The sequence below is a fragment of the Eleutherodactylus coqui genome, chromosome 10 (assembly GCF_035609145.1).
Source record: "Eleutherodactylus coqui strain aEleCoq1 chromosome 10, aEleCoq1.hap1, whole genome shotgun sequence".
In the NCBI taxonomy this organism is placed as follows: domain Eukaryota; kingdom Metazoa; phylum Chordata; class Amphibia; order Anura; family Eleutherodactylidae; genus Eleutherodactylus; species Eleutherodactylus coqui.
The window spans coordinates 136261146-136288453 of NC_089846.1; the positions used below are offsets into that span (position 1 = coordinate 136261146).

The window sequence follows — 27308 nt, forward strand, 5'->3', positions numbered from 1 at the left end:
GTACTGTATGTATTGCAGTTACCGTCTTCAGACAGGCTTTCTACTACCGTGTTTCCCTGAAAATAAGCCTCTGTCTTATATTAATATTTGCGCCAAAAGAGGCACAGTGCCTTATTTGCAGGGGGGGCCATATCCTCCATATCTGCTGATCCTGACAATATTCTGAAGACGAAGGGTTAGAAAGCATCCCTTTTCTGGGGATATGCCATATATCTAACATGAAAAAAGAAGTGACACCATGTGACAGGAGGAGGAGATTATACATTTATTAACACGGAAGGCATTTCAGATTTACATCAAATATAAATATATAAAACACATTTCACTGGTTGACGTCTCTGTGACTTTGTGATGTGCTCAGCGGGTCGTCCCCCTCTGGCAGCGCAGATCAACACAGAAAAGGAAAACATATCACAAGAGCTGAAGGCAAATCATATAGCTACAAGTGGAGCATCCAGTGAGTGGATTAACCTCCAAAATAACAGAAGGCCTGAGGCCAGTCTCTCTCACACGCGCTTTTTACTGCGATTACCAGTGTTTTGTACACTGTGGTAATCGCAGCACAACGCTCCCAATGAGGCCTCACAGAAATGCGCTCGATCATGGCGTTTCGAGCGCTGTCTGCTGTATTTTACCGCGTTTGGCACACCTCATCACCCGTCACAATGATGGGGTGCGCCAAAACCTGCTTTCGGAGGCAGGAACCTTCTTTTGAAAACGAAAGTAAAATTGCGGCAAAACGCCACGATCGAAATCGTGGCGTTTTGCCAACCGCATATGTGAGAGTGGCCTAAGTCTAGTTCTGACTTTTTGGAGGAAAAAAAAAATTCTGAGGGCTAGAAGATTCCATAAATGATTGCTCCATCACAGGATTGAACCTAAAACGTAACGTTTAATTAATCATTTCTAAAAACAGGGAGAGTATATATATATAATACTGAAAGCTAAGGAAGCAACTGTACCCCACCACCTCTCTCCCAAAACCAGCACAATTGAACTTCACAGGAAGGGTTAAAGGGCAAGTACAATCGCTCCCCTATATAATGACTGGTCTCTGGGTTGCGGTGTAGAAATCAAATTGGTATCAATTTAATTGACTCTATATAATACCGATCCGCATCCTATTACCGTTTATAGAGGAGTCGTACCTCAGAGCATCTCATGTATGAAAGGTAGGATTAAACTGCATCGACTAGATAACACTGGCTAAAGGCTTATTCACAGTCAGTATCTTTCATCAGTATTTTGTGAGCCCAAACCAGGAGCAGGTCCAAAATATGGAAGAAGTGCAAGTCTTTCCACCCTACTTTCTCTCTGCACGTTCTGCTCCTGGTTTTGGCTCACAAAATACTGATGAAAAATACGCCAGTGTGAAAGAGCCCTAAGCCATACTGAGCTAGCCGTAATGAAGGCCAGTATCTCTGCTTCCTATAATACCCCATCTATGCTGCTTAGTTGGGTTGGGGTATTACAGCAAGCAGAGATACTGACCTTTACTATAGCTAACTCAGTATTGCCTAACCAGTATTATCTAGCCAATGTAGCTGTGCGGCAAGGTAGTGTCATCTATGTGGCTTAGTTAGGTTGGATTGCTACACTATAACAAGAGAAGGTCAGATATTTCCCTATTTATGGAAACGCAATCATAGGCCTATAGCAGGACGGCTGAAGCATTTCATAATATATGTTCTCTGTTTGCACGGTTACAAAATAAAAATATATATTCATATACAACAAATGTGAAAAAAATAAAAAACACACCATACTCAATATTTGGTTCAACGACTGGTAATAAAACATAGATGGCGGTCATCAAGTGTAACTGTTCAATATCGCCAACACTGAATACATTTCCTACACTACATCCACCCCCCTGGCATTACCAGCTACATAATATAGGCACGACTTGCCTTTTGTAAATAGAGTAAAAACAAAGGGCTGCCTAGAATGGTCCGGTTGGCACATTATGTGGTGCAATACGACATCTCCATTACCTAAAACTGGTCAAGAAGGAGAAGTTGGTAAATGACGTAGTTGTGCTTTCACGTCTCACAGATAAACGGTCACCACCAATGAACGTCATAGACCACGTTATGGTACTCACAGGCCAGGTTCCGAGGAGTCCAGGGATTATACTCAGCAGGCATCCTTGTTCCTGTGCTGCCAGCTGTGGAAGATGGCACCAGTGGACTCATCTCTGCAGCTGTGTGTGCACATTGCCATAGAGGACAGCGTGCAAAATGATCCGCTGGCGCTGACTACCACACGTGACAGTGTGGAAAAGGGGAGCCGGGCGAGTATAAAAACTACATCCGCAGACTCTTCAGAACCTTTCCTATGAGCACCATAAACGAAGTTATGGTGCTTGTAGGTGGTGACAGGTAAAGAAGGCGGCAATCACTGAGACAGGACCCCGGGCACAGCGGGCGTTCAGTACAGGCTGGTCTTCTTCATTATTCTAAGGAACTCCTGCTCGTTCACTTCCCCATCTCCATCCCTGTCAGCTTCATCTATCATTTCCTGTAGAAAATAATTAAAGCACATTAGGGATACAATACTAACAGGCATACCGGCGCTCACATCTCCAAGCACTTTCTGCTTTGGCTTCACTGTAGATACAAGCATATATTCATACAAACCCAATTCCAAAAAATGGGATGCTGTTTAAAATGTAAATAAATGTAAACCAAAAAAAAAATGCAATAATTTAAAAATCTCATATAAACATATTTTATTCACAACAAACATAGAAAAACATGAGAAGCTAAAAGGCAGATATTTTTCCCATTTCATTAAAAACTCATTTAGAAATTGATGGCAGCAACACATCTCACAAAAGTTGGGACAGGGGGAGCAAAAGGCTGGAAAAGTGGTGCTAATGAAGAACAGCTGGAGGGTCAATTTTCTACTAAGTCATATGAAAGTGTATAAAAATAGCAGGTTAAAGAATCAGAGTTCCCACCATCTACAGTACAAAATATCAAACGATTCTGAGAATCTGAAGGAATTCCTCAGCACAAGAGACAAGGCAGGCGGTCAATATTGGATGCTCGAGATCTACGAGCACTTAGGCGTCACTGCATTAAAAACAGGCGTGATTGTGTAATGTAAATCAGTGCATGGGCTCAGGGATACTTCCAGAAATCATTGTCTGTGAACATAGTTTGTAATGAAATCCACAAATGCAAGTCAAAGCCATATATCCACACAATCCAAGAAAGCCGTTGTCTTCTCTGGGCCAAAGATCATTTAATATAGAGTGAGGCAAAATGGAAAACTGTTCTGCAGTCAGATTAATCAAAATTTTAAATTCTCTTTGGAAACCACGGACGCCGTGTCCTGCAGACTCAGAAGGATAGAGAACATCTAGACTGTTATCAGTGCACAGTCAATGCAAAAGCCTGCATCTGGCCTATGTCATGGGAGGTTTACACATCCTGAAAGGCACTATTAATGCTGAGCAGTACAGAGGGGGTTTAGAACATCATATGCTCCCATCCAGACAACGTCCACTTCTGGAAAGGCCTGAACCGGCCGCCTGCAGTCCAGACCTTTCACTAATAGAAAACATTTCGCACATTATGAAATACAAAAATACAAAATCCAGCAAAGACGACCGAGGACTGTTGGGTAGAGATGAGCGAGCATACTCGGTAAGGCGATATACTCGAGAGAGCATCGCCTTTTTCGAGTACCTGCTGGCTTGTCCCTGAAGATTCGGGGGCAGTGAGGGGGAGCGGGGAGGAGAGTGAGAGATCTCTCTCTCTCTCTCTCTTCTGATCCCCCTGCAACCCCCCGCGGTCCCCCCGAATCTTCAGGGACGAGCCAGCAGGTACTTGAAAAAGGCGATGCTCTCTCGAATATATCGCCTTACCAAGTATGCTCGCTCATCTCTACTGTTGGGCAGATGGAACCCTACGTCAGACAAGAATGGGACATTTCTCTCCCAAAACTCCAGCACTTGGTCTCCTCACTTCCCAAATGTTATACATGGCCCTGGCCAACTTTTGTGAGATGTGTTGCTGCTATCAATTTCTAAATGAGTTTTTTTTTGTGAAATAGAAATAAGTCTCATTTCCACCTTCTGATGAGTGTTCTGTGTTCTGTTGTGAAGCAAGGATTGTAGCATTTTCAGTAAGGGGCATCATGGCTCCACTTTGGATGGTTTTCAGACCTCATGCACCCAACAGAGCTGTGGGATAAGCAATAGAAGCTACATACAAAGAAGACCTAAACTGTAAATCTCGTCCACATGGCTGGCTAATCCCGGGATTAGCGGCTGCATGCGGATTTGCCGCGGCGAAACTCCGGACGGAATTTCTGCGGCAAATCTGCCCCGTGTGAACTCAACCTTAGGGTGCATTCAAAGGTAGGTGATTTGCTGCGGATATTCATGTGGATATGCAGCAGACTTCACCCTTTCAACTGAATTCAAATTGAGAATCAAACTGAAATGAAAGGGAACTACAAACCAAGCGCATATCAAGAAGAAGCTGTTGCAAATACAGCAGGGTGCCAACAGGACTTTGTTTTTCCTCTGGCAATGCCCCTAAATATTGGGTGGCTACTTTAAGGGACAGGTAACTAAGGTGGTGACAGTTTTACAGCTCCTCAAAGGCATTACATGTCCCCCCCTGCCATACCATAGCATCACAGTAATTTGTAGAGTCAACATTGTACAGTACTGTAGATAGAGAAGAGAAATGGGACCATATGACTAGACAACTAGTAATGGTGAGAAACGTTGAGGGTTGTTTTCTATCAATGTTTACGGAAGTTCCTATTGGCAGACTATTTTGTGAGTTATTTTAGAAGATCCCCTGCTCACTTTATCTACGCTCTTCTAACACTCCCATGATGGATTAGCAGAGCATCACATGGCCAGCTAGAGCCAGTACCATCTCTGTTTGCTGGGAGGACACTGCCATTACCTTCTGTATTCTATAGTTACTTAAATAAACTACAGACTACAATTATACAGTCAGGAGGATGAGCAGTGATCTCCTTTATTAGAACTGTGTGACAAGAGCAGTTAATTGTCAGCACGATCTGTGATATGCGTTTCTGTCCACCCATGTAGAGCTTGTGTGGTGCAGTACATACAATATCACACAGGAATTATGCAGACTTAAAAACTGACATATTGAGAGAACATAAAGCCACGTAATTCTCAAGAGGTCAGAAAGAGATCACATGAGCCACCCGAAGAGAAGGAATAACTAACCAAGGCAATACTAGCCAACTTATATGTACTGAGGGGTTAGTTACATAATCAAAAACACAATCACCAGAGTGCCCCTTTAATTCAATGTGAATCTGAAATGTAAGGAGGTTTGCAGATCTGACAGCCTATCTATTCCATGATGTAAGTATTATCGTAAATCCAAGGCGTTCAGTTGAAATTGTAGCCAATGACAGACCTGCAGTTCCTCATCTGTGAGATTTTCACCGAGCTCCTTTGCTACTCGTTTCAGATTTTTGAAAGATATCTTGCCAGTTTCGTCATCATCAAATAACCGGAAAGCTTTCATGATTTCCTCTTTGGAATCTTTTTCAGCCTAGAAAAAAATGCATTTTGGTGAATTAGACAAGAAAAACACAAAAACAAAATAAATAACCACATTTTGGCCACTGACCTATACAGTGATACCTCGGGTTAAGAGTGCCTCAGCTTACAAGCTTTTTGACTTGAGAGCAGGCTCTCTCCTGAATTCTTGCTCTGATTTAAGAGCAAAAACGTGGGTTACAAGCCTTGCTCTCTATGGGGCCGCTGATGCTGCTGTCGGTTGCCCCAATGAAAGCAATGGCCTGCCGGCAAGCCCTGCAGCGTTTTTCGGGTAAAGGGCTTTAAATATAAGCCCTTCCCTGAAAATCATAACTAGCTGTAGTAAGAAATATATACTCACCTGCCCCCGCTGCCGGGGCTCAGGCATGTCTAGCCACCGCTTGTTCTCCCTGCATTTTTAATCCCAGTCTGCTGAAAAACTTCAGAGCAGTGCAGGGAGAACAAGCAAGGCTAGACACGCCTGAGCCCCAGCAGACAGGTGAGTATATATTTTTTCTACTACAGCTAGGGATGGTTTTCAAAGAAGGGATTATATTTAAGGCCCTTCCCCGAAAATCACTGCGGGGGGTGCTGGCATCCTATTGCTTTCAATGGGGAAGCGCCATCCCCATTACAATCAGTGGGAGAGCTTCACGATCCGGAATGAATTAATGGCTTTTCCATTCATTTCAATGGGGAAAATTGGGTTAGGAGCTCCGTCACGGAACGGATTAAACTCTTAACCCAAGGCATCACTGTACAAGTACTCCCCTACTTGCGTACAGGTTCCGTTCCAGGAGCCTATTCGCAAGTACATTTGTTCGTATGTCTGAACAAATGCTTGTATGAAGCAGGATCGCGGGTGGATCCCGCTCCATCCGTCGGGTGCAGGCTGTTCTTACAGCCGGCACCCGGCAGCAGCAGTTCCGACGTGTAGCGACGCTGATTGGAACTGTTAACACTTTAAATACCGCTGAGTTATGATGTTGTGTGCTCGTTGGAACTGCTGCCGCCGGGTACTGGCTGTAAGAAACAGCCGACACCCGACGTTCAGGGGTCTCGTACAGCGTCCTGCGATAGGATCGGGGGACGCTGTGCGGTGGCTGGGCTGCCGGGGGCCTTCTTGAAGGCCCTAGGGCTACCTATGCAGAGTGCCTATCAAGCGCACGGCTCGATAGGCGCTCTGCTTAGGCAGCCCTAGGGCCTTTCATAAGGCTCGCGGCTGCCTAGCAACCGCACAGCGTCCAGCGATCTGACCGGACAGGCTTGATAGAAGCCTATCCAGTCCCTGCACAGTATGATGTAATGCCATAGCATCATACTGTGCAGGACAGATTGTTCGCAACTTGCGAAGTTTGTAACTGGAACATTTGCAAGTAGGGGCTATCTGTATATTAAAAAACAGAAAATGTCCAGTCATGTTGTATCACTACTGTATGGTGATATTTGTATATTGCTGCAGAACTAGCAAGGAATGAATGGATAATTGACCATAGAAGATTATGCTAAGTAATCTTAGAAGTCACGTAGGGCCTTTATATATGTGCTTTATCACAAGGAGAGGTTCCTTAGGCAAGACCCACGGGATTCTTCCATGCACTTACCATCTTCTGTGTCATAGCAGAAAGGAAGTCACCAAAGCTGATTTTTCCAGTTCCCTCTTTATCAATATCTGCAATCATTTTCTTAATTTCTTCCTTCTTGGGTTCGAACCCCAAAGCTCGCATAGCAACCTGCAAAGTAAAACAAAAATGAATATATGAAATGTGCCATTGACACGGACAGACATAAACACTAACGGATAAGATTCTGTTACTATCTGTAATGATGCACAACCTGCTGCTTTGGAAATTAGTATTGTGGAAGGAAAATCTCGCCAGGTCACGCAACATTTACACTGAATGGCTACTTTATTAGAGACACCGGGCCGTTCACGTTTTGAGCCTCCTTGTATGAAAGTTAGACCTGTTACCCCGGAGTGCAGCACAAAATGAAGTGCGCAGGTTTACTGTGGGTCAGCTTCAGTGTGAATTCACATTGGATTGAGGAAACAACTTCCAAGGAAGCCTGGTCATCGGGGGCAGACTACTGGATTTCACTACCAATCTTGTCGGGTTTCTCATGTAGCATCCATTGTAGTCACACGGCACAGTAGAAATATTGCGTGATTATGGGTCACCGCCGGCTGCGTAATCCCGCACTGCCAGTGTGGCATCCGCTGCACTGCGCATGTGCGCCAGCTCGGCAGGCGGGGCACGCACAGCGGATCCGGAGAGGTGAGAATGGGGTCTTTAAGGGGTGCCGTGATGGACTCCACTGCGATATTCTGCTGGCAGAGCCCGTCACGGCCGTGGACATGAGGCCTAAATGTCTAACAGCATCACCTTCAGCTCCTTTACATCTAAGGTTCCGCTTCCGTCAGTATCAAAAAGATCGAAGGCCTCTCTGATCTCCTGCTTTTGCTCCTCGGTTAGTTCGGCCTTCGGGCAGGTCTTTTTCCTCTGAGTTGTCGCTCCTAATGACGGCTTCTTGTAGTTAGATGCCTAAAAGGAGCAGAGAAAAAGCAGATGTGGTAGAGAATTCACTGCTCAAGCCCCGAGCCACAAAGCAACACACTCAGAACAAAGCAGCAGCAAAGCGGTCGATAGAGACAACTGAGAACCGATGACAGCAGAACTCTGATCACCCAGAAATACATTAGGAAACAAGAGAACGGACAAGATGGGATTTCCTCGTGCGTCTACATTCTTCTAGGATCTGAACGGTTCAGGCTCTGCCCAAATTTACGGTCTTCTGTTCCATAACAAAATAGGAGAATGAAAATGAAATGGTGTTGGATCGTTAAACAAGTGGCGCCTGATGGAAACCACTGATGATAACGGTTCACAACGCTGCCTGTCATTTACCAGAATGCATTACACCGCACAAAACTGTTCAAAAACTCAGCCGGAAAATAACTAACTTTTTTTTCATCAGAGTGAAGTTCCAGATGTATTTATACCCTGGATTGTGACGGTAACGAGAGGGCATCCGCTACGTCCTGAGGAAAGCAGGTTTCATCACCAACACTAAAAAGGGTTCTTTACTGTAAGAGCAGTGAGACTGTGGAACTCTCTGCCTGAGGAAGTGGTGATGGCAAAATCCATAGGAGTTTAAGAGGGACTAGATGCCTTTCTAGAGCAGAAGGATATTACAGGATATAGACATTAGGTGACCAGCGGGTTGCTGATCTGTGTCTTACAGTAAGGTAGGAACTAGAGATGAGCGAACGTACTCGTTTAGGGCGATTTCACAATCGAGCACCGCTTTTTTCGAGTAACTGACTACTCGGGCGAAAAGATTCGGGGGGCGCCGGGGGTGAGCGGGGGGTTGTGGGGGGGGGGGGGAGAGAGAGCTCCCCCCTGTTCCCCACTGCTAGCCCCAGCTTCACCACGCCGCCCCCCGAATCTTTTCATCCGAGTAGTCAGTTACTCGGAAAAAGTGGTGCTCGGTTGCGAAATCGCCCTAAACGAGTACGTTCGCTCATCTCTAGTAGGAACTATCAGAGGTTGATCCAGTGATTATTCTGACTGCCGTTATGCAGTCGGGAAGGATTTTTTTCCTCCAAATGGGCTAAATTGGCCTCGTTGGCGTTTTTATGCCTTCCTCTGGATCAACAATGGGGAAGGAAGGGGGGGGGGGGGGGACAGGCTGAACTAAATTGCCATTGTCTTCTTCAGCCTCGTGTACTATGTATGTTACGATGCACAGTAGCCATAACTGCAAGTTGCACCCAGGTGAATTGGGCGCCACGTCCATCAGCCATTAGTCTGCGATCAGCCTGATATACGCGGGCGCAGCCCTCCTTGTCCGTCAGACAGGAATAGGTCGTGCTATGCGGTTTTCCCCACGGATCATAGCATATAATGAGGCGGCGTGCGGTCAGGCTCTGCTAACACTTGTGAATGGGAGAAAAGCACAAATACCTGTCTGCACGGTAAACAGACCTTGCGTCTTCCTTCTCTCTGTTTCCGTTATCCCAGGGCAGAGCGCAGGAATGAGTGAACAGACTACACTGCGCACAGCACAGCAGATCTCCAAACATCCAACAGCGGCTCTCATCTCATCTCATCTCATCTGCACAACCTTAATCAGGTGCAAAAACAACGGCTCCTCTCTGAAAGGTTTCAGCTGCAGCGTCCTCCAGCTAACACTCACATGCTGCACTACAAGCCCCAGCATCCCGCTGCAGCAGTCAGTCCGACCCTTATTAGCACTTACCATATCTGCAGCACTATAGGACCAGTATCTCTCCCACTACACGGCCCGACCGCCTCCTCCAATCAGCAGGGACGGGACACTGAATTGCACCCAATCACCGCTCAGCAAATGGAACTACTCGTTCCCATTGGCCTCCTGATCAGAACGAGGCTTGACACGCTCAGCATTTCCCAGCGCAGGCGAGTGACGTCGTCTGATGGTAACCATGGGAGATGCTGTTGTCTTTTTCTATTGGTTGCCTGCAGGCTGGGTTAACCAATTAGGTGCAGGCGCCTTAGCTCTGCTGATTCTCAGCCCACTGCTGGGCATGTTATTGTACTGGTCATCTGCAGATACCAGCGGGGCAGAGAGCTGACAGGTAAGAGCTGTGCCAGCTGCATGCATCACCCATCACCCCTGCTGTCCTGCCTCACACTCCCCGGCATCCTTCCCTTCTCCTACAGCACGGCCCGTATATCTTCCTCCCCCTCTACACCCCTCTCCCTGCTCACTCTCCCCCCATTCATTCATCCAACAGAACAAACCCGCCCCAGTCTCCCTCCACCGTGCACTACTTGCAGACAGGAGCTAACGGGAGACAATAACCCCGCCCCCATAACTTCCCCCTCCCCGGGAGGCAGAGTAACTTTTTCCACAACACTTCTGTCCTATTCAGCAATTCCAGCAACCTGATTGGTTGTTTGGGTTGGCTGATTCACCAATCAGGTTACTGGAATTGCTGAATAGGGCAGAAGTGTTGTGGAAAAAGTTAATATGCCCGTATACAATGCATTGCATAGGGACAGCTGTATATAAGGGTGCAGGGCGCAGGTTGTGGGGAGCGCCGAGAAATAGGGCACGCTGCGATGTGCTTCTACACGCTAATGTGAACGCATCAATGAAAGTCCATTTACTTCCATCCACTCCATTCACCCCGTGTCATGCCGCTGTGCCAGATTCGCCGTTTTGTGAATGAGCCCCAAGAAATCAGGCCTACAGTGCAGTTTATTTCTCCAAGCATGCTGCTTCAGTTATATGCAGGGGTTATATCTGCAGGCGGTTATGGCAGCAACTGACAAACTAACAACCGCCATACCACCGGCTATCAGCGAGCCCCTCGGCGCCGAATCCCCCGCCAGCTATCAGTGAGCCCCTCGGCGCCGGATCCCCCCGCCAGCTATCAGCGAGCCCCTCGGCGCCGGATCCCCCACCAGCTATCAGCGAGCCCCTCGGCGCCGGATCCCCCGCCAGCTATCAGCGAGCCCCTCGGCGTCTGATCCCCCGCCAGCTATCGGCGAGCCCCTCGGCGCCGGATCCCCCACCGGCTATCGGCGAGCCCCTCGGCGTCTGATCCCCCGCCAGCTATCGGCGAGCCCCTCGGCGCCGGATCCCCCGCCAGCTATCAGCGAGCCCCTCGGCGTCTGATCCCCCACCAGCTATCGGCGAGCCCCTCGGCGCCGGATCCCCCGCCAGCTATCAGCGAGCCCCTCGGCGCCGGATCCCCCGCCAGCTATCAGCGAGCCCCTCGGCGCCGGATCCCCCCGTAGATTGGCTGCTTTGTCCATTACTGATCTCTTGTGTTTTCAGGTGGACGTTGGGTGAATTACTGCAGAAATGGCGACACGAATCCGACCTGTAAGTATGGAGACATTGGCGCGTTATGTTCTGGAGGGCAGGACGTCCCCGTCTCGGTCGCGCTGACACGTGATTAGGGACATTTGGCGTCTGCTATGCGTTGTGCCGCCCATTTTCCCACAATTAGACAGTTTTATTAGTACATTTTTCCTGACTTTTTCTGATGATTTTTAATGGTATTTGTGAATAAAATCCCTCGGGCCCGCGTCGCACGCAATATGCAGTGAACAGAACCCCTGGATTTTATTCACATAAGCGTATTTTGTGCGCGCATTTCATTCCTGAAAAAAAAAAAGATGCCGCGTGACTTATTTTCCTGCACATTTGCGCTTAAAAATGGCACAAATTGAACTAATTAACCCCTCAAAGACCAGGGTGTTTTTGGCCTAAAGGTCGAGAGACTTTTTAAAGATTTTACTCATGTGGTTGTTTTACTGCCCCTTTTTTCCTTCAGCTGCCAAAATAATTTTTTATTATCCTTTTTCACTGACTTTTTTTTGGTGGGGGGGGGGGGGGGCAGGGGGGTAAAAAGCTAAAAAAAAAAGAGACCTTTTATATTTGGAGTTATTTATTTTTAAAAGTAGTATATTTACGCTAAAATAAAGTACAGAAATGGGTTCCTTGTTTTGTTTCGGACATTTTGATACATGATTTGTATAGTTTGGGATTACAAGGTGGATGTAGCAGCGATTTAGGTTGGCATTGGGTCATTTTCTTCTTTTTTGCATATATTTTTATTCTGTAATTTTATTATTTTTACTTCTATTTGTACCTATTTCTCTTAGCATCTGTGTCCCCCGTGATGTCATATAAAACCTCTAAGGGTCATTCACTTTTTTTTTTTAATTTCCGCTTTTCCACTTTAAGGCTGGGTTCACACGGGGCGGATTCCCGATGGAAATGTCGCGGTTTGGCCAAACCGCGACATTTCCACCGCGGAAAAAGCAGCGGCGGCTTTGAAGCGGCCCGGCCTCTTGCTCTTCCACTGCGGCCGGCTCTTCCATGGAGGAGAGCGCGGCCGCAGCGTAAAAAAAAAAAAAAAAAATAGACATGCTGCGTTCGGCAAATCCGCGCCACAGCAGCGGCTTCTGCCGGCTTAGCCGCAGCGGATTTGCCATCCCGTGTGGACGAGATTTGCCACAGCGAAATTCTGCACGGAATTTCCGCGGAAAATCTGCTCCGTGTGAACCCAGCCTAAATGGGGCATCCATAGGAGCCCCAGTTACAGAGGAGAGCCCCCTCGTATAGTAGTCATTAACAGAGCTGATCAGGGTCTGCTAGGACCCTGCAGTTCTCCTTTAACAGGTCACGTCATCGCCAGGTCACATAGTGGAAGTAACACTTTCACTCCTGAGTATATAGCATTCACTGAGCATTATATAGCCTGGAAAGGAGAAGGCAGACGCTGTTAAACGCTTCTCCCTTCTCCTCTGGGTCCTCAGTTGTATCTGTCAACCATGGGCTTGATTGCAAGAGCAGAAGCTTTAGTCCGCACTGTACTTCTTCTATCAGCCGGGATTAAAGCCCAGGACCAAGTGCTGTGAATGTACAGCGCTTGGTCCTTAAAGGGTTAATTTATTTGCTCAGTGCAATCAATTGGAGTATGTGCGTGTGTTTTTTGCTTGTAAATGTACATGATTTGTTACAAAAGGTCAGCGCCCATCGCTCCGATATGCTCGCGTTCATGCACTCACGCCCGTGTGCCACCAGCCTTGCAGGTCGGGACTTCATAGCGGTTGATCATACATAGTCAGATTAGGTTAGATCATAGCGCGACCGATGTCGTTTAATGTACTCCTATAGTGCCACATAAGGCAGCACATGTACGTGTATTTCATACAACTGATACATTCTTGCCGGGTTTCCTTTTTCTTTACTGCATTGTGTTCTATTAAAATTTTGGGCCGTTTTATTGAGTTGGGATTTTATGTGATCTCAGAACGCACTTGTAATAGTTGTACCTTCACAGGTAAGATCCTGCAGCCGTGCGAGACACTGGGGCCATGTACTAATACCGCCTAGGGCTATATTCAGATGGAGGGGGGGGGGTTGGGCAGATTTTCTGTAAGTAAAATCTGAAACATTTCTGCACGTAAAATCTGCTTTTCAAATCCGCGGCCGCTGTTGTTGATTTAAATCCCACGCCGCGCGTCGCTTTCCACAGCGGATTGTTTCCACATTGTTTGGACAACATTTTGTAAATCTCATCTAATTTGCTGCTGTAAATACTGCAGATTTTCCATACAGGAAGTTTAAATGGAAAATCCGTAGCAAATCCGTCCGGTGTAAACACGGCCTGACAGACGGTGCGAACTAATATAGTACATGTGGCGCAAAGCGTGTAAGACGGTACAAAACCGACCTGTTGTGAAGAATAAATCTCCCCAATGTGTGTTCCGCTGGGCTGGAGCCTCAGCCTTCTGTACATTGAGGATTTACACGTACAGATGGCGTACTACACCTAGACTCTATTTCGACCAATCCTACATCACATTGAGGGGCATCATATCCTCGACTGTCATTGGACAAACTGCGCATGTTTAGGGGCTCTTGCACTAACAGGAGCCCATGGGTAAGGCAGCAGGCGCTCCTGTAACGCACAGACTGGCCGGCTTGGAGCCCAAGTAGGACAATAAGAATTCCTTTCAAAAGTGGATTTTGAGTTTTGGAGATGAGGCCCAAATATATTGCTCCCGCTCTATAATCTCCGCGATGTCCTGGGGGTCTGCATGGAGAGCCCATGACCCCTACACACTCCATATACGGTACATTAATGCTCATTCCATGGCTTCACCTACATTTTCTTTGTGACTGTTAAAGCCAGATCTTCTATGGATCTTATACGGATCTTCTATGGATCTTATATGGATCCGCATCTTGTAACGCGCTCATTAATAAAGAGTCCTTCTCTTTTCTAGGCCAGCAAGAAGTGCGCTGTGATTGGTGGCTCCGGATTTCTGGGGCAGCACATGGTGGAGCGCCTGCTGGATAAAGGCTACTCTGTCAATGTGTTCGACATCCGCCAGGGCCTTGAGAATGAGCGAGTGCAGTTTTTCATTGGTGATCTGTGTAGTAAAACGGTAAGACCTCCCTCATATCTCAGACGGCCTATAAGGAAGCTGCAAAACCTTGTTTATTACAATTATTAATGTCCTTCATAAAACCTGCATATTGGGAATATTGATGTATTTTATTTATGCTTTACTCTTGCAGGATTTGCTGTCGGCGCTCCAAGGTGTGAATGTCGTCTTCCATTGCGCATCACCGGCCCCTTCCAGCAACAATAAGGAGCTGTTCTACAAAGTCAACTACACTGGAACCAGAACAGTCATTGAAGCCTGCAAAGAAGCCGGCGTTCAGGTGACTAATATCAGCTGCCTTATTCCTATACGCTACATCACTCGGTGTATCTGCTGTAAACACGGTGAAAGGGCATCTGCAAGAGAATTTAAGGCGCTGTTCCAAAAAGGATGCGTTGGTAGCATTTTGGAATGAGCGCCTACTCCATCTGCCAGTCTCTTCCAATCCGTCTCATGACAACGGCATCTTAAAGGGCAACTCCATACTGATAGGATATTACATAAATGTCTGGAGGGATTCCAGCTGCTGAGAGTCTGGCAAATGGTTATAATGAAGGAGCTACAGCATTCCTCAAAGCACCATGTATATTCTGTGCTGACAACAGGTATAAAGGGTCATGGAAGATATATATAATATGACAAATATACACCTACACACAGTGGATATAAAAAGTCTACACACCCATGTTGTTGCCATGTTACAAAATCTGACAAAGATGAATCCTTTCAGATTGATTTCCTTCAATGTGACCCGTTATCTGTGCAAACAAACATGCAACCTGAATTAGTCCTAGGCTGCTGTGATCACAGGACGTCATTAACCAGTAATGTATTTTTATGGACAAACGCCATGTAACTAAGTGGGTAAAATATTCAAGTTATTTTACTTATGTTTTGTTTTCTTAATTCTTGATTAGAAACCTCAAATTATACACTGGATCACTGAAGATATGCTTTAACCCCTTAACGCCAGAGGGCGTAACTGTATGTCCTAGCAGGGAGGTACTTAGCATAAGAGGATGACAGTTGCGCCCTGAGGATAGTGCAAGATCAGAAGCTATCTGGCATTGGGAGCCGGCTGTCTCCGATAGCAGGCCTCCCCCTGCAACAGCGAAGGTGCATTGGGACAGCGACCCCCACTGTTAACCCCTTACACACCACGATCTATGTAGATCGCAGTATTTAACAGGTTCTCAGAGGCAGCGCGCTACCACTGTGACGTCATCGGACTCTCACGATATAATTCCGGAGAGACCGACGGGTTGCCATGACAACAGGACGCCAGATACCGGCGTCCTGCATTGCCAGTGCCTATGATTGCTATAATAAGTGATAAGTCCTGCAATGCTTTATCATAGCGATCATAGGTGCTATTGTACAAGTACCCTACAGGGACACACATAGCGTATTTAAAAGAAAAAAAAAAAAAAGATCAAACCGGTGTCAAAATAAAAAAAGGGAAAAAGAAACCTTTTTTGTGCTTTTTTTTTTTTTTTCCCCCACATTAGTATGAAAAAAAAAGTTTTACATTGAAATCCCACATATTTAGTATCGTCGTATCTATAACGACTCACACAACACATTGAACACACTTTTTAACCTGCACAGCAAAAAGCAGAAAAAACACCCATAAAAAACGAAGGCAAAATGCTTTTTTCTTTTCATTTTGCCTTCCAAAAAAAAAGTTATAAAATTGCTCAAAAAAGTCATATCTACTCCAAAATGGTACCCATGAAGACTACAGCTCGTTACGCAAAAAACAAGCCCCCACACAGCTCCGTCCATTGAAAAATAAAAAAATCATAGGACTTTGAATGCAGCGATTTAGAAAAACAAATGATTAAAAAAGGGGGGTTTTATTGCAAAAAAAAATTGGGAAAACCCTAAAAGAAATGTGTGAATTTTGGTATCGTTGTAATCGTACCGACCCGCAGAAAACATATATTGTGCAATTTATGCTGCATGATTAACGCTGTAAAAAAACACAAAATACAATGGCAGAATTAATGCGTTTTCTCTCCCTGCAATCAAGTTTCACAATATTGTCTATGTACCCAAAAATGGCACCAATAAAAACTACAGTTCGGCACGCAAAAACAAGCCCTTATACGGCCGCGTCGACGGAAAAATAAAAAAGTTATGGCTTTTGAAAAGTGGAGATAAAAATTCCCCAAAAATCGTTGCGTCCTTAATGTCAAAATAGGCCGTATCCTTAAGGGGTTAACAACAGTGGAGAGTTGCTGGGATTCTTGTGCGGGATGGTCATAATCTGTGCATTGCAATTTCAATAGCTGCTGTGTATTACTTATAGGTTTATTCCCACAATTGATCTTTTCTCACCTATCCACAGGAACTTCACTGGATCAGTTAAGGCCCATTTAGACACAACGATTATCGCTCAAAAGCCGTCTTTTGAGCGATCATTGCATCTAAACACGCGGCCATCGTGCACTGTTCGTTTATCGCTTATTTCTAGCCAGCTAGAAGTGAGCGATGAGAGTCATCAGCACCGCATGCTGATTTCTCAGTGGGCATCGCTAATAGCATTATTTCAGCTGGTATCCCACTTGCAGCCCTCAGCGGACACCACCTGAAAGCACTGAGAACAATGCAGCTGTTTGCATATTCAAAACAGCTGCATTGTTCTCTGAGCTATTGTGGCAGTATTCCGCTCCGCCTGCATAACTCTTTAGTAGCTAATTGGCTACTTAGAGTTACGTAAAGATGATCGCTTAAAACTGTCACTAAAACTGTCGTTTGAGCGATCATCGCTCCGTGTAAATGGGCCTTTACATTCAGCTCTATCAGACTGCTGTAGATAGCCGAGTACAATCGCTCAGTTATCTCCGGCAATCTCATTGAAATGAATGGAATGATAGCATGAATATTTGGCCACTGCTCCCCTCAAGCTCCTCCTCATGGTGAGAGGTGCAATGAGGAGCAAAAGGGGACATGGGATTCCCTTTCTTGGGATCAATAGGGATCCCAGTGACAATGCCCTCACCAATCACACTTTGATCGCCTATCCTGTGAATAGCTATAAAGGTCTGTTGTAGTAATAACCCTTTTAATGCAAATCACCTCTATCCCTCTGGTTTCCCTGACTATTAACACTTTCCAATCCACTGTCTGACGTCTGAAGACATTTTGATTGAAGGCTGTACAGCTCTGATGTTGGAAGACGTCCGGCAGGGTATTCTTACTGTATATTACTGGCCGCTCTGTTGTGGGGAGCCTCTCCAGCATGTCCCATACCGCAGTACTGGCTCTAGCCAACAGATGGCGCCATTGTATAAGACCCCTAGGTAGCGCTGAATCTAAAATTGGATTGCAAAGGGTTACTCTTAGAGGCTGTGGTAGGAAACCTCCGGTGATGCCCTCTAGTAAACAAGGATGGTCTCCCTTGGGTCCTGACGACCTGACACCATTAGTCCATACTTTCCATAGACCCGATGCCTCTCATGGTCGCAGGTGGAGTAGACCTCAGTCCCGTCCTATCAGGGTCTTATCTCCCTGGTGCAATAATAACTGCAGGGAACAAACCAGCACTTTGCTGCAGTAATGGGACGAGTTTCACTGTTTACATAACAGTCCGTTTCCTATCATGGTGGCGGCTGTACATACCTGAGCACTGGAGTCACTCGGCGGTCACATTGTGATCTATTTATGAGTCATTCCATAAAGTAACCTGCGTATAACAGTTATGGCGCACTCCTAGAAACCATCAGTCGCGGGGTCGGATCTTACCTTCTCTGGTCGCATCCTATACTATCCCAACACTCGTCTGTCAGAAAGTAGAATAGTACTTCTGTCTGATGTGCAGAATATATGATGGGTCTGTTGGTTATGGGAACGACTTGTACTGTTACACTAGTCTCTAACGCATGCTACTTGCTTACTGTAATCTACAACTAAGGTCCTCTTTTTGGGTCTACGAAAGGGAGGGGGGGGGGAGGTAATTGCTTGCATAGCAACCCCCTAATACATTGGCCTGCTTCTGCTGGGAAGCAAGGATGGCCCCATGCTGGTTGGAGGGGTTGTCCTGGCTTTTTACTATTGATGATCTCTCCGCAGGAGCTGAGTTTGCTCTTCTGGTACAACTCCTCTCGGTAGTAGGACGTTTCTGGATCACTTTGTGCTGAAAGTTGACGGAGGAGTTTTTGGTCCTGCCTGCTCAGGGTGGAGGTTGCTGGGAGTTCCCTCCTGAACTTGTATGTAGAGGTGTGGGGGATGATTAAGAGTAGAAGGTAGGGCCGTGTGTTGCAAGTCACTAGTGAATGGAGATTAATTGCTTGTTGTGACACTTGGAATCATGTACCGATCCATTGTGTTCAGAAGTGATGATTAATGTGCGCTGGATGTATCTTCTGTCTCAGGTCAGGGTCACTGCTGTCACGTTCACCAGTCATCTGCTATGTGGACACGTTGTCACACGCAGTACTATAGCTGTGACTCTCAGGGTGGCTTCACATGTAGCTGATGTGCTGCTGACACCGTCGCAGATTTTGGCGCAGATCTGCAGCAGACTTTCAATTGTATTCAGATTGAAGGGTGAAATGTGATGTAGATCTGCGCCATAATTTGCAGCACCCTTAGTGTCGCCTCTTATCATACCAGCCAGTATGTTCAGCTTCTGGTATACAGGGGTGACGCTCGCTCCTCCCTGATGTCTGTTCGGGGAAATACAAGAACTCTTCTTCCAACTATCAACCCTCTAAGAACCCATTCAGATGAGGATATGCAAGTTGCACCCTGGATTCTTGATCGGACAGCACATGGACAATGGATCTCGCCTGTCCTGCTCTCATCCATGATGTGGACTGGAATACAACATGCAACAATTTTTTATTTATTTTTGTCACACGGACCGTTGGTGAAAAAACGCTGGATAGCCTAATTGGCTGCAATGATGCAGTGCTGTCTGTGAAATATGCAGGCAGGAAATGCGCCCGTCTGAATGGGCACTGACTGGCGTGAGGCTGGTATATTTGAAGCGTGTACACCTTGAATAGTTTTTTAAGTGTGCCATGTTTATCTGCATCTAAGGTTCTGCTAGGGTTAAACTGTTAGCCGTCCACATGAATCCTTACGCACGTCTCATGAAACGTTGCACTTGGATGCAAAATTGCAGGAAGGCGTTCAGGATTGTTTATACTTTTATACGTGGCATCTTGGTGCGTTCCTGAACCACGGCCAAAGACACACCGAAAACTCTGTATGCACTCTCACTCTTCTGCTGCTCTTTTTTTTTTTCTTGTCTTTTTTTTAACTGCTTGTGAATTGTAAAACCTGCAAGCAAATTCGAAAAAAAAATGTAACCAAAAAAAAGTGTGTTTTTAACACAAAACAGTTTTTTTTTTTTTTTTTTTTTTAAATTTACTTTGCTGCTGTTCAGAAATGCACCAAAGACCCCAAGCGTGAACTCAACCTGAAGTTCTGGGTGACGTTTTCACAATCGTTCAGCTGTGAGGGCGATGGGGCGTATTGAAGGTTTTTAAGTTTAGTTCTGTGTGTGGCTGTGATCACACTTTGCATTATTTGTGGGGGGGTTTTGGTGCATTTCTGAACCGCAGGAAAAACCGCATTAAACACATTTTTATTTATTTTTTTACCTGTATGCCGATTTCGGTACATTTCTAAATCACAACCAAAAAAAGTCAGAAGTGTGAGCGCAGCCTTTGGGAAAAATGATCTTAACAGCAAAAAAGTTAAAGGGGTATTCCCATCTTATAAGGTGATGGTGTATCGCTAGGACATGCCGTCTGTTTAGGATCTGTGGGGGCCGACCTCTGCAACCTTTTGCCCTCACCTTTTCTTTCCTCTAATGTTAATTCCATCCATCATTCATCATCATTTGATCATATTGATTGATTGAAATGGAAGCAGTTTGAATAGAACATTCTGTACACCCAGAGGCGTAACTTGAAGCTGCTGGGCCCCGATGCAAAACCTGTAACGGGGCCCCCAACTATAATGCTTTATTCATAGTACTGGGCTCCCTATATGGAGAAGAGAGGCCTTATGGGCCCCCCAAGGCTCCTGGGCCCGGGTGCAACCGCATCCCCTGCATCCCCTATAGTTACGCCCCTGTGTACATCCATACCATGAGCCCCGCTGGGGAAACCTACAAGAGAATACAATCAGTGAAGCATGACGTTATTATATTCATAGTCTCTGGAAATACAGGATGGATGATGAGCGCTTTATATGCCGCACCAAACCTGCCCAATGTGCGCACATCGCACGTTACAAATATAGATTCAGAGCTTTAGATCTATTGAACTTGTGTTTCCTTCTCTCTGTAGAAGCTGGTGTTGACCAGCAGTGCCAGCGTAGTGTTTGAAGGCACAGACATCAAGAACGGCACTGAAGACCTTCCGTATGCCCAGCGCCCCATTGACTATTATACTGAGACCAAAATATTACAAGAAAAGGTAAAACTGCCCTAGAATCGTTGTGTACGGACAAAGCGGGGTGTTCGTTGTTTTGAGAAATGTTACAAAAAGTTAGCTGAGACCTCAAAACTAAGAGTGATTTTATATATATATGTATAATTTTTTTTTCTGTACAGTACCGCCTTGTATTTTTGAATAGTACTCGGCAGCATTTTCTATAGTGCATAAAGTGTGGGAAAGTATAATAAATATAACTGGCAAACCATTCAAGCAATCAGCGGTGCTCTTCTTGAGGAAACAATCATAAAACCCCAAAACTTTTTTTTTTTTTTTTTTTTACTTGCCTCTTTAATTCCTTCCAACCCCTTTTAAATGGATTGTATCATCAGAAAACCATCCCGATTTTCCTCTGGTATCTGCACGCTCCTCCATGTGGCCGCTGTTCTGCAGCCCTATAATTCGCCACCCCCTGACGGACAGCATTGTAAAGAGTTCGTCTGGCCACTTAAAATTTTTTAAATTCACTTAGAATTGAGTAAATATTTAGCTCACAGATTTTCTGACGCTCCCGTTTTGATTCCCACCCCCCCACCCATTACCACCACCTCCCCACCCATTACCACCACCCCCCCACCCATTACCACCACCTCCCCACCCATTACCACCACCTCCCCACCCATTACCACCACCTCCCCACCCATTACCACCACCTCCCCACCCATTACCACCACCTCCCCCATCAGTCTCTGTATTCTCTGGTGTCTGTTAACATGGACAGACGTACAGAGACGGTCAGGGACCCAGTGAGCCTCAGAATGGCGGCTGCAGGGGATCTACACCAGCTGTACCCGATGGGACCTATAATTGTATTACTATAATCTGTTGCAGGAGGTTTTGGGCTCAAATGACCCAGAAAACAACTTCCTGACGGTGGCTATTCGTCCTCATGGCATATTCGGCCCAAGAGACCCCCAGCTTGTTCCTATCATGGTGGAGACAGCAAAGAGTGGCAAGATGAAATTCATGATCGGGTAAGTGACGATGTCGGTGCCCAGCTTTAACCCCTTAGTATCATGATCCTGTCAAGCTCCGAACCTTATTTATTAAAACTGGCCTTGTTGTCCGTATCGACCAATTAGGACCCAGATTTAACCCCTTCCTGCCGTAGCCCTTTTTTTTTGTTTTTCTATTTCTTTCTTCTCTGTCCCCATTTTCAAAAAATCCTAGGTCTTTTGTTCTCCTGTTGTACAGCTACATGAGGGTTTTTGGGTTTTTTTGTGGGACGAGTTGTATTTTTCAGTGCTACCATTTACATTTAATATGCTGGAAAACTTTGTGGGGAGAAATGGGGGGAAAAATATACAATCTCACCATTTTTGAAGGGGTTTTCCTTGATTATGTAAATGATGCAGTGAAAATGACGTCTTGATTCTGTTGGTCAGTTTGATTTAGACAGTATCAAATTCATAGGTTTTTATTACCGTAGTACGACGGAAAATGCAAAATGCCTTTGAGGAAGAAAAGAAATTGCTTTCTATCGCCATCTTTCAACCACCATAACTTATATTTTTATTGTTTTAGTCAGTCTGGTTGTGTGAGGGCTCATTTTTTGTGTGGTGACCTGTAGTTTTTATTAATACCACTTTGGCGTAGAAACAACCTTTTTTTAATTGTGAATCTTTAGTATATTTTTTTTCTTGAAAACGAGGCGATTAAAAAAAGCACAATTCTGGCATTGCATATACTGTTTTTATGATCGCGTTCACCGTGCGGGAATAATAATGTGATCTTTTAATAATCTGGACTTTTGCGGACACAGTGATATCAATTGTTTGTTTCTTTTGTTTTCATGTTCATATGAGACGACTGGGAAATTGGGGGGGGGGGGTAAAACCTCTCTTTGTCAATAAATAAATAAAAACTGTATTTAATAAATTTTGACACATTTCGTTAGTCCCCGCAGTACTCTAGTATCGCATTATACTTTTATTCTTACCAGCAGTCTATCAGAAGCCAATCATTCATGGGAACCCTGGAGGTCCTCAGAAGGCCCCAGATTGCTATGACAACTGAATGGCACGTTATGGTCTCGTCCCAATGGGACCATTTTGGGATTCCTGTACAGCCATTTAAAGGGTTAACAGCTGCAGTCAGCATGAACTCGTATCACAGCTGTCGTCGACTGTAAAAGATGGCTGACAACCGCCGTGTATGTAGCAGGCTAGGCCCCTGAGATTTCTTCATACGCGAACACATGTACATCTACGGCGCACGTCACAAGGGGTTAATGTCTAACACTGGCTTGGAAAGTGAAAACTGTTCTGTAATTGGTTGCTACAGGCAACGCTGTTGGTTTTTAATTAGAGCATTTTGATAAGTTGGCCCGATTTAGAATCCTTTTCACACTGTATCTTTTCCTTTTGTACATCCATTTAGCAATGGGGAGAATCTAGTTGACTTCACGTACGTGGAGAACGTGGTACACGGTCACATCCTGGCCGCCGAGTATCTACAGAAGGACTCTCCTCTCTGCGGAAAGGTATGCTTAGATGTCTGTTTGGGCTGAGGGCCCACCGCGTCGGAGCCCTGTATGTCCTATACATTGCATGGAAGGTGGGGCACACGAGATATACAGATGTAGCAGAGCTGATTGGTCATTAACCTCTCTTTAGCTGCACTGCTGATATACTACAGTGTGGCCACAGAAAACCAATTAGACACCACATTCTTATGAAGGTCGTCTAAAAGAAAATATCTCATTTTTGCCCCCAGCAACCAATCACAGCACAGCTTTCAGTTTACCTTAGCAATGTAAGGAATGAAAGCTGCGCTGTGATTGGTTACTATGGGCAACAAAAACAGATTTTCTGGTAGACCTCTTTCATAAGCGTGTGGTGCCGGCCTACTTCTCCCAGCCTGTAGGACTTTCAGACTTACATTCCTATGTAAATCAAGATGTCCCATCGGGTTGAACCAAGTGAAAACCCAAACTGCTCCATACATTTTCCGCCCTTCCCATCTTGAGAAGGATTCACAGTTTAGCCATTTAGTCAAGATTTTGGTTGACCACAAAGGCAAATTCAGACTGTTGTCTATTAGTGATGAAAGACCAATATTGGTCCAAACGTTGTCCTGCCTCGTGTTTTGTTTTGTCCTTTACTTTCATTCTTTCGCTCATTGTCGGGGCTCTAATTGAAAGTTGTTTGTCGAGCAGCCTCCCATCGGCCCGGCCACATCGCCATAACATCCTAGTCCAATCACATGATTTTTATTTTTAACTTATCCAAAAGGGACAACTTTCACCCAGAAAATGTACAGCCAGCTCTAGAAGTTCTGTTCTCTTCCACAATATTTGCATCTTTTTAACCCCCAGAGTATTTTGAGCAATTTTTTTTTTTTTCAGCAATAGCGACGTGTTTTTGCTAAAATCGTTGTATTCTTTGAGCCCAAAAACGTAATCCCAGTATGTAAACCACACGTAATGTGGATGGTGCCCAATGGATTCTGAGTCGTTGAGTGTTTTTAGTTTCCATGGCCAGAACTACGCTGCATCCACTGCCCTCATAGCCGCATGGCTCAGCACACAACCCCATGTACTGCCAGCTTCTGGCGCATGTGCGATTCCAGGTATATACATCTTGGTTCACTGCACAGTAGACAGATCGAGACCAATGGACTGAGCGTGGGCAAGATTACCAGCCAGCGCTGACGTCCGGAGCTGGAGATGCCATCTATCTGGGACTGGGCATGGAAATTACATTGCCTTGTGAGCAATTTGGGGATGCCCGGATGGCTACAAAAGGGGGATTTACATATGCAGCAGGCTATGAATAAAGGAAGCTTTTGGGCTCCCACTACAGAGATTCTAACTAAAACATGTCCCTAATTGCAGTTGATAAGTGGACTAGCGCCCGGCCGGAGGTTTAATAGCCCAAGAATTGGCAACATATTAATTTAGGCCGGTTTCACACAAGTATATTTTAGTCCATGTTGGGTCCATGTTTTGCAGTCCTTAATCCGGAGCTATTGTAAATCTGTGTACTTACATGGACCTACTGCTCACCGCTGTTTTATAAATGCAGCATGCGCTACTGTCATCCATATCATGTGAAGAATACACACGTTATAGTCTATGGAAGGTAAATATGGCTGCAGCTTTGTGTTATCGCATCGTCACCAGTATTTGCCCAGTAGGAAAATAAAACCAATGACCGTAAATACAGATCACATACTGATGACATGTTACAGTATCATCTGTAGCGCATCCGTATTGCTGATCCGTATTATAGACGTGTTACAATCCACATTCTTTTGAAACTGGCCTTAAGGCCTCTTCCACACGGGCTACAATCGCCTGTATGTGAGGCTCAGGGTCTCCAGTGGGTTCCTTCCGGCTATAAAACATCTCATGTGAAAGAACCCATTGGACACCCTGAGCCTCACATACATGTGATTTGTAGCCCGTGTGAAAGAGGCCTAAAAATATGTTTGTTGCAGATAGGGAGTTTTTGTTGTTGTTTTTTTTTCTTTTACCAATTCTAGAATTATTGGACTTTTAGTACATGAAAAATGGTGAGATAAAACCGACCTGATGCATCGGCACTTAGGAAGCATGGAATAAAAAATCTACCGTCTGCTATCGTCCACCATTTATTTTGATGCACAACAGGCTGTCGTTCGAGTAGTTGTGTTGGGCTGGAGTTTTCCATAAGTTTGGCTTTATAGGTTTAGTATTTTTTATAACCTCTCCCCAGTAGAGAAGACCAGCAGGAGCTGTCGCTTTAAGGATGCGTTCACACGTCGCGGATAGTGCTGCGGATTTTGGCATGGAATTGGACACAGATTTTCTGATGCCAAACATCCGTACCAACTCTACTATTTGTGAATCACCTTGCTGTAGGAATGGCAAAGTGATTTCAGTCTGATCATGGATGCTTAGCATAGGGGATCTCAAAGCAGTCAGCGGATCTGAACCAGAATATAGAATTAGAGGAAGCTTCCTTCACCTCCCCGCCCCCCAATGTGTTTGTCATCAGAAGCCCAATAGTGTTTCCTGAAAGACATTCTCAAAGGTTCCTCAATAGTAATAAGGTTGGAAATGCGTGTTTTTAGCAGCACTCCTAATACGGCCGTGAAGCATATGTGTTTGACTTGTTTATATTCTCTTTTAGGCATACCACATAACCAATGATGAGCCCATCCCCTTCTGGACGTTCATCTCTCAGGTCTTGGTCGGCCTGAATTATGAGGCACCCAAGTACCAGATTCCCTATTGGTTGGCTTATTACCTCGCTCTATTAGTCTCTCTCTTGGTGTTCATTCTAAGTCCACTGGTCACAATTAAGCCGACATTTACCCCTATGAGAGTGGCCCTGGCCGGGACTTACCACTATTACAGCTGTGAGCGGGCCAAGAAGGAAATGGGCTACAAGCCAGTGGTCAGCCTCGAGAAAGCTATAGAGAAGACCGTCCAAAGTTATCAACATCTGAGGAGAGCAAGATAGGCGTCTTGGAGGACGTCCCAATGGAGAACATTTATGTTAATCTGTCTAGAAGTAATTAAAGGCGTGGTAATTGTGCCATTAGTAACCCACACTGAATTAGACTCCGCAGCTCACTATACATAACTGGTTTGTCGTTGTGTTAAATGTTCCGAAACCTAAAATGCTCCAATATAAGTAAAAATTTCCCATCATGCAGAGGGAAAAATCAAACAAATGCTATAAATTGCTTACTACGGATAGCCGTCTTTTCATAAATGGGGCCACAAACCTTCCATTTAAAGGCCAAGGACACCTTTATTTTAAATTATTAAATGGATATATTTTTGTGCAAAAACTAATTTTTGCCATTGAAATTGATTGCAATTTTTTACCAGTTTCCCTCCTATGTCTGTCATGTAGTTGTGCTGTATAAGTCGGAGCGCTCAGCTTCTTGCAGCATCCATCAGTCAGTGGCTGATGGGTTGTGCAGCTGGGAGGGTTATCCATGGGCCAGTTACAGCAGGAGGGGGGGGGGCACATGTACAACCGGGAAGGGGGGGGGGGGGTGCCAGAAGTGGTCCTGGAACCTTTAATTACAACCAATGATTTTCATTCTGTAATTCAGCTCAGAAGACCAATGACAAGTGCTGGCCGCTGAGTCCAGCTCTTATCAGTGATATGAGCCGAGTCTGTGCTGGAACAGTCTAGATTTTTTTAATGTGTTTTTTTAATAGATCTCTCTGGTGCCATCGTTGCCTGGGTATCGGGTGACTGAGAGCAAAGAGGAGAAGGAGTAACGAGCGGCAGCAGCAAAAAGACAGAGATTTAGGAAAAGAAAAAATCTATAAGGTTTCCAGATGGACTCGGTCGGCGCCACTGACAGCAGCCGGATCCCCACGGCCGGCACTTCTCATTACAAGCAGCGCTGCCA

At 45.4% G+C, this 27308-nt stretch overlaps 2 protein-coding genes across 2 annotated transcripts; one reads left to right on the plus strand and one right to left on the minus strand.

Annotated features, from left to right (window-relative positions):
• Positions 1-578: 578 nt before the first annotated feature.
• On the minus strand, positions 579-9874 carry CETN2 (centrin 2). The gene is made up of 5 exons (XM_066581892.1): positions 9806-9874; positions 7930-8088; positions 7150-7278; positions 5421-5558; positions 579-2520 (listed from the first exon to the last, which is right to left on the minus strand). The coding sequence occupies exons 1-5, from the start codon at positions 9806-9808 to the stop codon at positions 2431-2433; spliced, it is 519 nt and encodes a 172-aa protein (XP_066437989.1). The 5' UTR covers positions 9809-9874; the 3' UTR covers positions 579-2430.
• Positions 9875-10034: 160 nt separating this feature from the next.
• On the plus strand, positions 10035-26612 carry NSDHL (NAD(P) dependent steroid dehydrogenase-like). Its single transcript, XM_066581891.1, has 8 exons — positions 10035-10163; positions 11372-11419; positions 14338-14499; positions 14633-14779; positions 20805-20933; positions 21783-21925; positions 23331-23433; positions 26066-26612. Exons 2-8 carry the CDS (start codon positions 11399-11401, stop codon positions 26396-26398), a joined length of 1038 nt encoding a protein of 345 aa, XP_066437988.1. The 5' UTR covers positions 10035-10163; positions 11372-11398; the 3' UTR covers positions 26399-26612.
• The last annotated feature ends 696 nt before the right edge of the window (positions 26613-27308 follow it).

Excerpts from the sequence above, each read along its gene's own strand:
- CETN2 (XM_066581892.1), bottom strand. Across the intron at positions 7,279-7,929 it reads TAGATGTAAAGGAGCTGAAG|GTTGCTATGCGAGCTTTGGG; the intron begins GTGATGCTGTTA and ends TTTACTTTGCAG. Across the intron at positions 5,559-7,149 it reads CTGCTATGACACAGAAGATG|GCTGAAAAAGATTCCAAAGA; the intron begins GTAAGTGCATGG and ends ATTTTTTTCTAG.
- NSDHL (XM_066581891.1), top strand. The coding sequence starts at position 11,399 with ATGGCGACACGAATCCGACCT. Across the intron at positions 11,420-14,337 it reads TGGCGACACGAATCCGACCT|GCCAGCAAGAAGTGCGCTGT; the intron begins GTAAGTATGGAG and ends TCTCTTTTCTAG. Across the intron at positions 14,780-20,804 it reads GCAAAGAAGCCGGCGTTCAG|AAGCTGGTGTTGACCAGCAG; the intron begins GTGACTAATATC and ends TTCTCTCTGTAG.